Source organism: Sciurus vulgaris (genome assembly GCF_902686455.1).
Source record: "Sciurus vulgaris genome assembly, chromosome: 2".
Lineage (NCBI taxonomy): Eukaryota > Metazoa > Chordata > Mammalia > Rodentia > Sciuridae > Sciurus > Sciurus vulgaris.
Genome location: NC_136462.1, coordinates 149,290,771 through 149,307,299, shown reverse-complemented (window position 1 = coordinate 149,307,299; position 16,529 = coordinate 149,290,771). Strand labels below are relative to the sequence as shown.

The 16,529-nt window shown below is 42.8% G+C and overlaps 1 protein-coding gene across 2 annotated transcripts; it reads right to left on the bottom strand.

Moving 5' to 3' along the window:
* Positions 1-3,933: 3,933 nt before the first annotated feature.
* On the bottom strand, positions 3,934-14,549 carry LOC306654209 (uncharacterized protein). Of its 2 annotated transcripts, XM_079127532.1 has the most exons (5): positions 13,817-14,549; positions 11,493-13,052; positions 10,020-10,059; positions 9,067-9,149; positions 3,934-4,703 (listed from the first exon to the last, which is right to left on the bottom strand). In XM_079127532.1, the coding sequence occupies exons 2-5, from the start codon at positions 11,578-11,580 to the stop codon at positions 4,477-4,479; spliced, it is 438 nt and encodes a 145-aa protein (XP_078983658.1). In that variant the 5' UTR covers positions 11,581-13,052; positions 13,817-14,549; the 3' UTR covers positions 3,934-4,476. The 2 variants fall into 2 exon arrangements, 1 of the variants encoding a protein (XP_078983658.1); XR_013761907.1 differs by lacking the exons at positions 9,067-9,149; positions 10,020-10,059; positions 11,493-13,052; positions 13,817-14,549 and adding an exon at positions 8,538-8,940.
* Positions 14,550-16,529: the final 1,980 nt, after the last annotated feature.

Below are 16,529 nucleotides of genomic sequence, written 5' to 3'. Positions count from 1 at the left end.
CATGCTGGGAAGACATGTAGTCAATTCCTACAGAAAAACTCAAAGAACAGCTTGAATAACAGCAACAACATGAAGTCCACAGCCCATTAAAGGAACTACTTTTACAGACATTGATTCAGCTGAGTTCTTTTATGTTAAAAAGAAGACTTATTGCTGAGTTAGGCTTATTTTAATAATTATTAATCTAATTGGATACAATTATAATATGAGTAGATAGTGTTTTGTTTTATAATTAATGAGTTTCTGGGAAGTTGTGGGAAAATATTTAAAAATCAAACACAATGGGAACCATTTTAAGAGAAAGAAACAGTGTTCCATTTTTTTTCCAGGTCCCATCTGTCTGTGTCAGTCTCTCCAGGGACTCCGCTGTGCTCTCTCGCACAGAGGTTGAAACCTGTGGGAACATGTTGCCCACAGAAGCTGGATACCCCAGCTCTGAGGAGCCTGAAGCACATACAGGAATTAGTGAGCTTGTCAAAGGCATACGACACAGAGGTAAATACTTTGGGGACTTTTTCATACCATGATTCTTAGTTTTTGCTCTGGACATATTTACAAACAGAAGAGGCTTTACCCACTTCATTATCCTACTTCATATCCTCTAGACACAGCCTCACCGTTTTAGGACACAGCATGAACTGCAAGCCTCAACAGTGGCTCTGTTGGCCATTGGGAGCAGAATTGCAGACATTCTACTTAGGTTGAATCATAAAATCGCTGGTTTGGTAGATCAGAAATGGCAGTCTCATATGGTTCAATCTAATATTTTGGGAGACAGAAGTTACAATTTAGAAAGCCAAACCTAACATTGTTCTTTTTTCCTTTTCCCTCTCCCATGTGATAGAGCACTTTCCTCTATAAATCTAGAAATTCTCTATAAATGCCTACAAATCCTAAGGAGGGTGAGGAAATGCAGACATCCTGAGACCCAATCCTCCCACAGGGAGAACAATGATAAACTACAAATTTTATTATAATTTTGTCTAGTGTCCAAACACTGCTGGCTCCACATCTAACCCAAACTCCATTAACGTTGTCAGTGCAGGAGAGTACCCTGTCCGTTCTTGTGGGAGGGCCTCAGGGATGAGAATCTCACCCTCTAACTACCCAGCTGTGAAAATTAAGGTACAGAATCAAATTAAGACACTGAGATAGGAATATAGTCAAATTCAGAACTAGTCTCTGAATTCTCTGGAAATTGGCTTCCATTTCAACAGCATGGATTAAAAAACAAAACAAAACAAAAACCCCTGAGTGATATTTCCATAAGCCAAGCAAGCATTTGGGGAGAGAAACAAAATAAGTCTTTTGGATTGGGACCTAAATTCTTATATCATGTGGGTGACCTGGTGTAGAATTAAAGGCAAAAAAGACCCTTTTATGGGACAGACTCCCTAGAGTTTCCAGACTTGGTGCTTTAAAAACATTTTCTCTATATATGGGAACACATCAGAGTCTCTCTCCCACATTCTCCAATGTGGCTAGTATTTGAATTGCAGTTGAATTGCCTCCCACGTTTGTTACATTCATCGGGCTTTTCTCTTGTATGGATTTTCTGGTGTTTAATGAAACGAGCTCTATTTGAAGCTTTTCCCACAGTCCCCACACTTATAGGGTCTCTTTCCAGTGGGAATTCACCAGTGGATAATGAGACTTGAGCAGTCACTGAAACTTAGTCTACGTTCAAGAAGACCCTTGTGGAATTTCTCCTGTGTGGATCCTCTGATGGCAGGTGAGGATAGAACCCTTATGGAACTTTTTCCCCACACGTGGGGCACTTTTAGGGCTTTTCACCAGTGTGTGTTCACCAGCATGTGCCAAAGTGCAAGCTATTAGGGAATGTTTTCTCATACTCGTTGGGTTTCTCACCTGTGTGGGTTCTCTGGTGCATGATAAGGTTTGAGCTCTGGTTAAAGCTTTTTCAGCTCTTTCCACATTTATAGGGCTTTTCTCCTGAGTGGATTCTCTGGTGTGCTGTGAGGTTAGAATGATCACTGAAGCCTTTCTCATATCCAGGGTCCTGGGAGGACTTCTTCCTAGTGTAGATTCTCTGATGGCAAACCAGATGTGAGCTTCAGCCAAAGCTTTTACTGCAATGGCTGTACTTAGAAGGTTTCTTTTCTCCTGTGTGGGCTGGTCTATGGATACTAGAAGTGAGCTCCAGCTGAAGTTTTTTCCACAGTCAGAACACATAATGGACTTTCTCCTGCATAGGTTCCCTGAGGTCCTATGACTTTGTCCATGTGTCTTTGAGGAGAGACCAACTCTTGTCCATCTTGCAGGGATATTCTCCATTGCTGTTCTGCCCCATGTTTGTTTTCCTAGTCTTTCCTGCAGTTACAGTATTGGGAAACATTCATTTGGGAGCTTTTTAATGACACCCCAGGTTGTTCCACCTCCCCTGAAATGTCCTGGTTTGAATTTTCCTCATACTCAGTTCTTGCTCCAAGATCTAAAAGAATGAAATGAGACTGCCTACACATGAAACCTATGTTCTGAATTCAGAAAAATGGAAACAAGGTGAAATAAGCCTTGACTAGATGCTTAAAAATAAGTTATTGAAAGTGACAGAATATGGTCAATTTTATATTAACCAGGAACAAATGAACTAGAATATAGTGGAACCATGGTCAGTGTGGGTGGACGGACAGGACTTACTTTACCAGCTTTGACAGAAGTTCGTATGGACAAAATCTGTGAAAAGGAGGAAGGCAGAGTCTAAACCATTCCTGTTAGCCAGAGCAGTGGCCTCCTCCTCAGGGGCTCTGACCCAAGCATGGCTCCTCCTTTACTCTCACTTCTTCCTATCAACTGTCCTCTAGATACTGTCTTTGAGGTGGAAGGACACTCCTTAGAATAATTCTACTGACCTTTCTCCATCCCCTGACTTAGAAGTGGGAGGAATGGCTTCTTTGATTAATGAGGAGCTAGGCAGCCAAGGTTCAGAGATCAACAGCAAAGGCTCTATCTTTTCAGAGTGAGGTTGGGATGGTTCAGTATTGCCAGGACAGGATAGGCTGGATAGGTCAATCTGCCCAATTCTGGGGTTATTAGGAAGCCCTCTGTGGCCACATGGCTCAATTGCATTGTCCAGTGACCCCACCAATTCAAGTTGCCATTTTCATCTCAATGTCTAACTCTTAAGTCTCTCTCAATTGGTCTAGATTCTGGGTAGGGGAAAAATACTATTTGTGGACCCCCTAAAATTCCAACAAAATTCCTAAAATTCCTCTCCACTAGGGAGGTAAGCTCATCTTAATGGTGAGAAATTCATCCCATCAATAATAATAATAAGGTTGACTATAGTTTTAATTTGGAGTTTTCCATGCTCACTTTTTTTTTTTTTTAACTTTGGTTTGTTTTTGTGTTTGAATACTGGGAATTAAACCCAGTGCCTCACACAACCTAGGAAAGTATCCCCAGCTGAGCTACCTGCCCAGTCCCTTTTATTTTGAGACAGGGTCTCAAAAGGCTGCCTTTGAAGAACTTTGATCCTCCGGCCTCCAAAGTAGCTGAGGTTACAAGTATGCCCTACCATATCTATGCTTACTTTTTCTACTAACCTGGTCAAGTGATAATTATAGTTAAAATTCAGATGGAAGGCTGGGGATGTAGCTCGGGGTAGAGCACTTGGCCTAGCATGTGTGAACTCCTGGGTTTAATCTCCGGCACTATAATCAATCAATCAACCAATCAATACAATGAAATTCAGACAGAAATTTAAGAGAAGGGGCTTAAATGCCTAGAAAGTATGCTGTCCCCGATTTAATCCCCAATACTCCAAAAAAAATGAAAAAAGAAAGAAAGAAAAAAAGAAAGAAAGAAAGAGAGAGAGAGAGAAAGAAGAAAAGAGGGGGAAGGACGGAGGGAAGAAATAAGGAGGAAAGAAAGAGAAAGAAAGAAATCTTTTAAGAGGAAAATCATCACTCAGAATTTGGTTTTATCTTTTTTCCATGGTAACTAAGTTTTAAACTTAGGAAATAGACTTATCTGGGTGCTATTTGCTTCTCTCCTCATTTCTCTACTCCTTAACAACAAACTGGAGAATAGTAAGTGCCTGACTTCCTGCTATGGTTTAGATATTAGGTGTCCCCCAAAAGCTCGTGTGGGAGACAATGCAAGAACATTCAGAGGTGAAATAACCGGGTTATGAAAGTCTTAACCCTGATGGGGATTAACTGAGTGGTAACTGAAGGCAGGTAGGGTGTGGCTGGAGGAGGGGGCATTGAGGGCATGCCTTTGGAGCATACATTTTGTACATGGTGAGTGGAGTCTCTCCTGCTTCCTGATCATCGTGTGAGTGGGGCTTCCCTCTACCACACTTCCACCATGATGTTCTGCCTCACTCTGAGCCCCAAGGAATGGAGCTGACTGTCTATGAACTGAGACTTCTAAAAGTATAAGCCCCTAAATAAAACTTACCTCCTCTAAAACTGTTCTTATCAGATATTTTAGTCACAGTAGTGAAAAAACTGACTAAAACAGTTCCTTTCCCAGCCCTTGCCGAGGTTTGGCTTGTCCACATTCAGAATTCCAGGGATGACTACTTTGTTGGTAGTCAACCAGCTGCTTTGTTGGTCTAGTTCCCACTCTTTTTCTACCTGTGCAGGAAATTTCCCAAACTTCCCTGAAGTCCTGGAGATAGCCATTCCAAAGTGCTTCACTCCTCTCCAGTTTGGAGGTCCATTCTGGAAGTGGAAGTCCTATTCAACAAAAAGCAAGAAGAAACATGGAGTTTTTCTGTTCATTCACTTTCTGTTTATCTGGAAGTGGTATATGAAATGAGAATGGAAATACCTCCCAGAAAGGTCTAGTTTTCAGAAGAATAAGTTAATAACTCAGGAAACTTTCCCTTTTTTACTCCTTTGAGTAGTACAAGACAACCAACTTACTTATTTTTAAAAATAACTGTAACGGCCAGGCATGGTAGCACATGCTTATAAATCCAGGGGGTTGGGAGGCCAAGGCAGGAAGATTGCAAGTTTGAGGTCAGCCTGAACAACCCTGTCTCAAAATAAGAAATAAACAGAGTTGGGGAAGCAGCGCCTCTGGGATGATACCCAGTACCAGAAGGGGGAAAAATGACGATGAAGATGATGATGATAATGAGAACTAACATTTGCTGAGTGCTAACAATGTGCCAGGTCCTAGTAACAGTCCAGTAAGGTGGACATCATCATGTCCATTTTGAAGATGAGAAAATGGAAGCTCAGAATGTTTAACCAGTTTGCCCCAAAACAGACAAGTCTTTTTTTAAATTTATAAGTTATAAATTTTTTAAATTTATAAGTTTATAAGCTATGATAGTAGCAGATAAGTTTGTTTGTTTTGTTTGTTTATTTATTTATTTATTTATTTATTTATTTATTTATTTATTGGTGCTGGGGATTGAACCCAGCGTTTTGTGCATACTAAGTATGCGCTCTACCATTGAGCTACATCACATCCCCTAGACAAGTCTATAAGGGGTGGACAATTAAGCAAAGCTCATCTCTATTGGGTGCTTTCAATGAAAACAAAGGACCAAAACTTTTAAGATCCTCCAAACTTTCTGTCCTCTGTTTCTACAATATTGTTACTTTTAAGTAGTCAGGGAAACCCCATTCCTACACAAAATGATCTTAATGAGTCAGCCTGGACTACTAGTTCAGCAGAGGGTTGAGCTGAACAATATTTGAGGATAGGAGCTAAACTACATTTCCCCAAAGATATCTTCATTTTCTTCCTGATAAGGTCATTTCAGACTTGAGGCAGCAGAGCCAGGACAATAATAATGTCATGTCTCCTGACTCACAGACACCAATGCCTCCCATAGGGTTTCATCTCTAGCACTGTTCTGAGGTGTTCTGGGGAGGAGACTTTACCACTGGAATCCTTCCTCAAAGCCTGGGGACCAAGCTTTCTGGTATCCTCTTCTGGACTCCTCTGCTATTTTATTACTGTCTCCCTTTTCACCTTCTGGTGCTGCCTCCCAGGTCCCTCTGGAGTCCCCTTTATTCTGCAGGCGTACTCTTTCCACCTCTAAGACATCAAGGGTGTTGGTTAGGGTCCAGGGACTCATCAGGGCATCTATCTCATCATAGAAGGCACAGGTACCTGGCATGTGGGTGTTCTTGGCTTTGCAGTAGTTGGTCTGCAGGGTTTTGAACCGGTTTTGAACCACTGCTCCAGGGTCCACAGGAAGTCACATTCCCGCAGCTGCCCAGCCACAATCCGGTATACCTGGTGGTTTTTGTTTTTTGTTTTTTTTTTCTTTTGATATTTTTATTCCAATTTACTAAGTTATTTCTACTGATTTTTATAGCTCTCATACCCAATAATTCGGTGAATCAGAATGCTCCTTGCATATATTTTTAAATTTTATCCAGTATAGTTTTTTTTTAACTTTTTTTTTATTGTAAACAAATGGGATACATGTTGTTTCTCTATTTGTACATGGAGTCAAGGCATACCATTTGTGTAATCATAAATTTACATAGGGCAATGTTGTTTGATTCATTGTTATTTTTTTCCCTCCCCCCTACCCTTCCCACCCCTCTTTTCCCTCTATACAGTCCTTCCTTCCTCCATTCTTACCACCCTCCTTATCCCTAACCCTAAACCTAACCCTAACCCTAACGCTAACACCTCCCACCCTCCATTATATGTCCTCATCCGTTATCAGCGAGATCATTCGTCCTTTAGTTTTTTGAGATTGGCTTATCTCACTTAGCATGATATTCTCCAATTTCAACCATTTGCCTGCAAATGCCATAATTTTATCATTCTTCATGGCGGAGTAATATTCCATTGTATATATATATATATATATATGCCACAATTTCTTTATCCATTCATCAACTGAAGGGCTTCTAGGTTTGGTTCCACAATCTGGCTATGGTGAATTGAGCAGCTATGAACATTGATGTGGCTGTATCTCTGTAGTATGCTGATTTTAAGTCCTTTGGGTATAGGCCAAGGAGTAAGATAGCTGGGTCAAATGGTGGTTCCATTATACCTGGTGGTTTTGATGGCAGTTGCAAGTTTCTCATGAATGCAGGGCTTACCGAGAATTCCCAGGAAAACGTTAGTTTCGTTATACCTCCAGCATACAACTAGGGAAAAGGGACAAGATGATACCACTGGTTTTCTAATGAAGATGACAGAAGACACTCTTCCACATTTCCTTCCACAGCATTTCAGCGGTTTCCTGAGAAATAATCAATTTTTTTTTTCCTTCTGTGATGGAACTTGATCTGACAATATGCACATATTTATTTTTACACATATAAACATTATTCTTATGTAACACAGCTCCTCCTTTTCACCAGTTGTGCAGGCAAACAAATGATTCTTCCATTTGTATATAAAAATAGTCTCTCCTGACTCTTCCCAAACCATTACAATATGCCATGAATGCATGTTGCACCCTAAGAAAATTAGGGCCTCAGGCATGCTAGGTAAGTGCTCTACCTCTGAGTTACATTCCCTTTTGATTTTATTTTGAGATAGCTAAGCTGCCCAGGCTGGTCTGGAATTTGTAGTTTTCCTGCCTCAGTTTCCAGAGTAGCTGGGATTACAGACTGTGTCCTGCAGAGAACTGGTTGGGATGAGGTTCTCTCCAACACTGTTAACTAGCACCCTACTTCCCCAATATTGTGATAACAAGGTCTTACCCGAAGGACTCTGAAACAGGGCTGTAAAACCAAGGCCTCTGTAGGCTTCTTCAACCCCCAGTTCTTCTCCCTGAGGATCTGCTGTCATGGCTCCCAAATATTATTCTTCCAAAAATGCTGCTCTGTGGCCTAGGCTCTGTTCCTGCTTCCCTGACCCAATTTCTAACAGTTTCAGCCAGCACTGCCTCTGCCTGTTCCCAACAACCCTTGTGCAGTTCTTCTTGCTCCACAATGTGCTGCCCAAGAAGACCCCCTGCCACCTCTGGAATCGGGGTGGCAACCTATGGGCACATCAGGGCATCCATCTCATCACAGAAGGTGCAGATGCCTGGCACTTGGTGCTCCTGGCTTTGAGGTAGTTGATATGCAGGTTTTTGGACTGGTTTTTGGACACTGCTCCAGGGTTTGCAGGGAGCCACACTCTCAAAGTCATTTAGCCACAGTCTGGTACACATGGCAGTTCTGATGCAGGTGTGGAGTTTTTCACAGATCCGTAACTCACTGAGAATTTCCAGAATTCTTGGTTTCCTCATCGTCCCAGTGCTCCCCTGTTACCTTCTCATCCTCTAGACCTTGTCACTTTTGCTCATTCCAGGCCTTGGTTTTATCATGATTGGCATTTGGGCCGGGTGTGGTGGTCATGCCTGTAATCCCAGCAACTTGGGAGGCTGAGGCAGGAGGATTACAAGTTCAAGGCTAGCCTCAGCAAGTTAGTGAGAACTGAAGCAACTTAACAAGACCCTGTCTCAAAATAAAAAGTAAAAAGGGCTGGGGATGTAACTCAATGGTACAGCAACCCTGGGTTAAATCTCTAGTACTAAAAAAAAAAAAAAAAAAAAGGAAAAAATGATGGGCATTTGGTCAGCCTTGGCTATTACCCACCTACACCTACTGAGCACTGTCCCCCATTTTCCTCTCAGGAGCAGTGAAGGCCTGGGCTCTGTGATTCTTCCTTCTGCTCCATGTGGAGCTCACACTGTGTCTTGTAGATTGAAAAATCTGTTTGTAGGGAGACAGAGAGAAGACATAAGGGTTTGGTGAATCTAATCCCAACTATTGTATATAGTTGGGAGGAAAGAGATTAGTTTTTTAAAAGTCCAAGGGAATTCTTATAAAGCCTAAATGAAAATAATATTAAGGAATACAAGGGAACAATAAAAAAAATCCAGACCCATGCTCATGTATTATGTAACAAAACTCAAGAGTATGTCCAAAGATGAGCTTTCAATCTAATCTTTCTGGGCTCAAGAAATTCATCCCTAGAGACATTATCTATCATATTGGATTTCTGTTTCAAGGATTGAAGGAAGGAGTAAAATTGAAAAATTCAACCCGAAAAAAGTCTGAAGTAGAGAATACTATAGAATCTCCTCAGTTAGCTTTAGATTCTAAAGAAAAAAGGCATCCTTACCTAATGAGACCCCCTTTGCAGAATTCTCCCAAGTTACTTTTAGGTGTAAGGTTCTGTCAAGGTTCTGGTTTCTTCTGTGCCTCCTGGGAGACATATACAACCATATAACCAAATGTCACCAGCTCCTGAGGAAACATAATACCTCTCCTTAAATCACACACCTGGGGATTGGACATGCAGCCTCAGAGGTAAAGCACTTGCCTAGCATGTGTAAGGCCCTGGGCTAAATCCCCAGTACCAAGAAACAAAACAAACAAAAAACAACACATTACCTGGACTGAGGATGTAGCTGAGTGGTGGTCTAGTATAAGCAAGGTTTGAGTTTTCAATCCCCCCACCACACACCCACACACAACTGAGACAAAATACATGAGTCAGAGTAGGGCAAGTAACAAAACAGACATAACAAACCAAAAATGAGTACTTTGGCTTTTATATGCAATAAAGGAAATAGGATAAGGGGGAAGGAAGAGAGGAAGGAAAGAAAGAAAGAAGCTAACTTTTACTGAACACTCATACTATGAAGTTTTGTATATTTACTCACTTATACAGCTAAGACAGGGCTTAGTGCAATTTGAACTCAAGGCTGACTCTGAATTTTTGACTTTTTGTTTCTTTCCCCACTACAACAATACTTTAGCCATTGAGCAATATCGAGATAGAGAATGAAAGAAATTACCAGGATCTTTAAAATCAAACAGCAAATTAGTATAATCTGATGATTTTAGGGTCAAGGAAAATAGCAATTTTAATACTGTTCCTCAGTACCATGGCTATGGCACTGCCTCATATAAATTTGAGCAACTTTTTCCAGTCTGATGAAATTTTAGAGTCTGTTGTGTAAGTTACTGGGCTTCCCTTCTGGGTAAAACTCTTTGGGAATTTCTGAGGAGTGCAGAGAGCCCCTTTCAAGTAGTAAAAGGTAATCTAAGTAAGAGAAAAATCTGGCTCACCTGCTACTGCTCACTGTCCCCTGGTCACCATTGTGTTTCTCTGCAGGAAGCCCGAGTATAGGGCAGGACTGGACAAGAGAAGCAGAACATTAGAGTATATAGTTCTCAACTCCTCTCAGAAACAAGCCCAACATGTTCAGCAACAGAAGACTGTGGAGAGCAATGACTGAGATTGGGGGTCTCTGATGACACCATGGCTGAGGCATGCCTGGTGCCTGGGAATGTTTCCATGAAAGGGTACAGGATGTCCAGTCGCTATGGTAATGTCCTGCCAAAGGAGGCTCTGTGCAAGACTCTTATTAGCTTTGACCTTGATCTCAGGCACACAGCTCCCAGGGATAGAGGAATTCTTATGCTAGACAACCACAATGTTTCACCTGCTCTGCTACTCTTGAGCCTGCCTGCTTAACAGTAACTTTAAACAATGGACCTCTTTGAGTGCTACACAAAGCTCCTAACGTTGCACATTTTAAGTGTGGAAAAGCTGCATAGGTGTTTCTAGTTCTGTAACTTTCTGGGTACAAAGAATAATGCTTGCATAGTCTTTAACCTGATAATGAAACATATAAATAAAGATTGCTGGTGTAACTCTTCAGAACTGCTTCTCCGTCAGAGAGCAGCACTCCACCTGATCCCAGCTTTATCTTCAATATCTGTGTGAGTCTTTATTTTCTAATCCCCCATTGCCCCTTACTGGAAACTCAAGTTTGGCCACATTGGTCATGGCAATTGGTGGCCTGTAGGAATCTGGACACAGGGGAACTTCTATGACCAGATAAAGGAATGCTCCTGGAGATGTGTCCAATAAATAAACAAAATCCAGCAGTGCTTTTGGCAGCACTGGTTGTGGCATCTCTGTATGTGCTTTGTCCTATCAAAGAAAGGCTGGTAGAAACCCCAAATAAGGGCAACCCCTATTGGGGGTCCCCTCTCACCCCTGAAAGAGTTCTGTTTCTATTCTTCACACATTTCACTATTTAAAAAAAATGATACATTTCTAAGATAAATGTTCTAGTTTTTTTTTCCTTCCATATTCTTCTAGGTCCTGACTATCAGGGTTTTATGATCTACTCTTTAGTTTGGGTAATACACTTGAGTCATCTGAATTGATTTGGGGACAACTGGCTGTTTAAGGATTATTACACTGAAGTTTAATATTACCTTTTGTCTTTCCCACCAATTAGGCCTAAAATCTGTCCCCACCATAACCTATGGGACTAGCAATCTCTCAATCATGAACAGAAGTGCTGCAGGCTCTCCTAAGTGATTTTATAAAATATGCCAATTGGAGTCCTTCCCTTTGGAGGTACCTGGTTAGGCTCTCAGAGAGTCATACCACCAGCTTCAGTCTACAAGCTGCATCTTCCGAGTGGAAGGGAGCTGTATCCTACACCTCACATCCTGCACTCAGAGGGCCCTTCCACACCCTTCCCACAGTCAGCACCCCCTTCCTTTCCATCAGTTGCTGCTTACCACTACTGTGGGAGGATGGAAACTCTACTTTGGGACTGGATTCTTCCTCTGATTCTGGATGCCAGTTCACTGCTTGAAACAGACACATGGGTTGTTTGTGCTTAAGGTAGATATTTAGGGAACTCAGTACTAGTTCTGAGGATTCTTTCTCCTCTGAAAGCACATCCAATCTCCATTCAAAGACTGCATGTACTCAAAATTCTGTAGGAATTAAAACTCAAACATCTCTAGTTTCAAAGAAGAAAAGGAAAAAGCAAGTTATGTGCAAATCTTTGCAGAAGCAAAGAATATGCCTATATGGAAGATTTCATAGAGATAAGGTCTGGAACCCAAGCCCACTGCAACCTGACCATCCAGCTCTCCTTGATATGCTCCCACCTGTCCTGCCAATATGTAGGCAAAATATGTAGGCATGACCAATTAATTCAACTATTTTGCAATAGGCTCAATAGTGTCAGTAATGACAAGTAAAGTCATTTGTTTCCAGTCCACTACTGGAGAATGAGAAATGGCATTTTCCACAATTTTTTTTGTGTGTGGTGTTGGGAATTGAACTTGGGGCTTTGTGCATGCTAGAAAGGAGCTCTACCACTGAGCTATATCCCCCAGCCCCAACAATTCTATTATTTAATGGCAGGGATCAACACTCAGAGCAACCAATATATGTATTCTCTGAAGAGACAGTCTGCACTGGGAAGGAAAGCTGCAACTACAAGCATCATGGAATAAGCAAATTCCATTTTGACATAAATAACAAAGTACTTATGCCTCATCCATACTGCTGACAATGCATAGTGGCCGTTTCTCACATTCCTTTGATTTAACCACTCAGAACTTTATTTCCTTATCTCATGGGCAACTCCTGCCTTCCCATTCCTTTCTGCAAATCTTCCACCAGGGCCACAGCCTCCTCTCCAATCTCTGTGTGCTGCTATCTAACCCAGATCTGGATCTCTTGGAGAAAGATAGGAACTGTTCCAGAACTATTAACTCCAGGATCTGTACTTTTGTAAACTTCTCCAGTCTCAGCCACTTGTGACAAAGCTTCCAGAGTTGGATAAGGGCCTCCCGGAGTCCAGTTTCTTCTTTCTTTTTTCCTTTCTCCTTCTCCTTCTTCTTTTTTGTACCAAGAATTGAACCCAGGGGCACTCAATTCCTGAGCCACATTCCCAGTCCTTTTTTATTTTCTATTTTGAGACAGGGTCTCACTAAGTTGGTTATGGCCTTGCTAAATTGCTGAGGCTGGCTATGAACTTGCGATCCTCCTACTTTAACCTCCAACAGTGAGATGCTTCTTGATAGTGGAAATGCCAAAAGCTCTGGCAGTAAACCTCTGGTCCAGAGTCATTCCCTTAAAGGGAAATTTCCTGCTCCCAGCAATCTTCTAATTTCACTACTTGCAGCCCATCTTGCACTTGAAGAGTCTGGATCTTTTGGGTCACAGAGACAGCCATTATTCAGCTCAGAGAACCTTGCAACTGGGCTCTACAGCTCAAATCTCTTTGTCTCTTTGGGAAGTCACCTTTAGTTGAGTTACTAGGTGGACCTTCTCTTGGAATCCTAGAACCAGAGACGTTACCAAATGAACTCTAATGAAAATCACAAGTGCTAACCTAGCAGGATTGAAGCAAAGAAGAGAGCCTTCTTTTCTGCTTCTCTCCATGCCTGGTGCCTGTGGCCCTCTGTCACTGAGGAGGCAACTCCAGAAGGTTGATAAGAGGGGTCAAGGGCTGGTGACTGGTGGGAAAGGAGGGGAACTTAAAGCTATTTGCTTAACAGTTTACTTAAGGTTCAGAAAATACCAGTTATCCATACTGAAGAATGAGAATGAATTGATGGAGATTATATATGAGATAATAAACTGCCTATCCACCCAAGCCACTGGTCTTCAGAACTATAGGGTGTTGCAAAGTGAAGATCCAGTACAAGTTAGATTGAGCACAAGGTAGCAGCACCTTGGAGAGCAGCAGCCGGGTGGAGCCGCCTCTAAATTTCAGAAATTCTAATACTCCAAATGCTAAACTGTCCTCGCCTCTGGCTAGGTTCTCAGTTTTTGGCACCCTGTTGTTCAGGATCCTTTAACCCTAGAATCATAATTCTCTCCCAAACAGCGTGATCTACTCTACTTAAGGTTACAAGCTCTAAGAGCAAGAAAAATAAAACTACGGGCTCACAGGACGTTAAAGTTGGAAGGAAAAATATGATTTACTCTGCCTTCAACTTTTCAAACAATCGTCGTTTAGAGATCCCCTAGGAATTGCCCAAGATCACAGAGCTGGTTTATTGCAGGAAAATGCATGAGTGGCCAGAAGAACATGCCTTACACTGGAAGACTACTCTGCTCTGCGAGGCACCTTCTTTGGAAGCTTTTGGGGGAACAAACGCAGTCCCTGGGAACCGGTGTGTGTCGGAGGCTACAGGGCCAGGGACGTGCACCGAGAGCCGTGGGTGGCGAGAAAGAGAAGGCCGCTAGCAAGAGGGACGCATCCTCGCCGGGACGCAGAGACTGGGCCCCAGGCAACCGAACCCAGGTTTCCACCTTGTCACACCCACCCTGCGTGGGAGGCTCAGGCGCAAGCCCAGGTGAGAGCTGCTCTTTCGGGCCGAGGCCCGGAGGCACTTTCTCCTAAGTCACAGAACGTTCCCGCATGACACTTGAAATCCAAGCCCATTATCCGAAGCTGAGGCTTTCCGAGATGCACTAAACACCGGAGGCGGAAACTCGAGTCTGAGAAGGATTTGGGTGTGTCGGAACTACACTTCCCAAAGGCCTCCGCTCTTAGAGTGACAGCAGCATTAATCATTAAAATGTGGGAACGTCTTAGGATCCTATCACCTTCAGACAAATCACTGACGCGGGACGGAATTTTCCCACACTACGCCGGCAATTAGTTTAACCCGTAGGCGTGGAGGCTTGCTTGCACTTGGAGGCCAGCTCCCTCTTTCCGCATTGAGCTGCAGGAGCTTTTCTTTCTTTTGGTACAATGAATTGATCTCAGGGGCGCTTAATCACTGAGCCACATCCCCACCCCTTTTTATATTTTATATTGAAACAGGATCTCGTTAAACCTCGCTAAATTATTGAGGCTGGCTTTGAACTCGCAGTCCTCATGCTTCAGCCTCCTGAGCCGCTGGGAATACAGGAGTGACCCATTACAAAGCGTTTTCACTTAGGGTTGAGAGCAGCTGTTTATCCCTGTTGTACGGGTAAATAAACCGAAGCGACTTGTGCAGGCTGTCTCTTAACATGGAGATGGGATTACAATTTTTTTTTTTTAATCACTTGTGCTCTCTGACGCGTGGATGCCTGCTACCGTAATGCTTCATCCCCACAATTTTCCTCCTTGCCCAATAGACACCCTTCCCCCCTTTCTCTCCTCTCCCTATTCCCTCTCTCCCACTCTCGTGTGCACAGTCCAGGTTGGTCCAAGATGAGTACCATTGACAATTCATTTAACAACCAAATGTGTAACATCTACTTTGGACCAAGCATTGGACAAGAAGTGTCCTGCGGTGACTGAAAAAAAAAAAAAAAGCAAAACACTCCCTCCTCTCCCTCCTCCTAAGGAATGTAATCCAGTGGACAGTGTTTTTCTAAAATGGTGCTATGAACAACTCAAATAACTTCAATGCAGTGTGCTTAGTGCAAAATACAGTGTGTTCAAAGTACATGTTGTGGGGGCTGGGAGTGTAGCTCAGTGGTAGAGACTAGCATGTGTGAGGCACTGGGTTCGATCCTCAGCACCACATGAAAATAAAAGTATTGTGTCCATCTACAACTAAAACAAAAAAGCAAAACAAAACAAAACAAAAACACCAAAGAACATGTTGGGAAAGAAATACTGGGGAGATACTGGGAGAGCCCAGAGGGGGAAAGGTGCAGCCTCAGGAATGGTTTCCTGGAAAGGAAGCTATTTAGTACCTACTTTACACATTTTACCTAGGTTTTTGTTGTTTTGGTGCTAGGGAAGGAACCCAGTGCCTTTGGCAGAATGCATGTGCTGTACCACTAGGAATACCCCCAAACACTTCTCACTTCCAATTCAACAGACGACAGGTCCAAAACTCAATTGAAGATAGATGGATAGATGAAGCTGTTATTTCCCACGGGAAGAGCAAGCAGCCTGTGGAGAAGTGAGGGAAGGGTAGGGTGACAGGAGGGACTCTCTAGAGTCAGTGGGCCATGGAGATTTTCCCCGTCTCTGATCTTATGTAGAAAACCAGGCCAGCATTCTTGACCTGCACACACAACTAGTTTTCAAACCATCCCCTCTGGACCAGCCCAGAAGTTTCAGAGAGCTGACTCAGACCAGCTGGTTGAGGCAAAGTCCTGGCCCAGAAAAGAGCTTTGGGTTTACATCTTTCAGTCAGCAGAGCAGCTGTTTTTATGTTTCACCTGATCTGTGAGGGACCCAGGGCAAAGCACTGCTGTGAGACCCTTCTCCTAGAAAGTTCTCCAACAGCTGTCTGAGGCCTATGTGTGTTAAATTCTCAGAGTTGGAACACTGGTAAGATTGAGAAGCAGGAAAGGATTCAGAGGCAGGTGGGCCTTAGAGCCACAGCCTTTGCTCAGACAAGAGGCATGAGCTCACTGGCAACAACAGAGGGGTGAAAAGCCAAAAAGGATTAACTCTACAACTAAAATCTTCCCACACCCACAATTCTTCCACTTTCCCTATAGTTTGGGGCCATTTTGTCAAGAGGATGAAAAAAGGAAAGACTAGTTTTGTCCCAAGATCTGAAAAAGTTCAGCCAAGCTCTCCATGTGAAAATCTCCAGGGACATCTGAGAGACTGAATGCAGCAGACCCCCTGTAAAACTCCCTGGTTATGAGACAGGACCTTCTGCCACCCCATCAAGGCTAAAGGGCCAGGAAGGTGACCAACTGTCATATGCAAGGATAGCCCAATTATAGTTGTAGGCAGTCCTATTACTAATGAGGGGAAAAGACTAAAAACCATAACCAATTTTTTGTTTTTTGTACCAAGGACTGAGCTTAGGGGCACTTAAACACTGAGTCACATCCCCAGCCCTTTT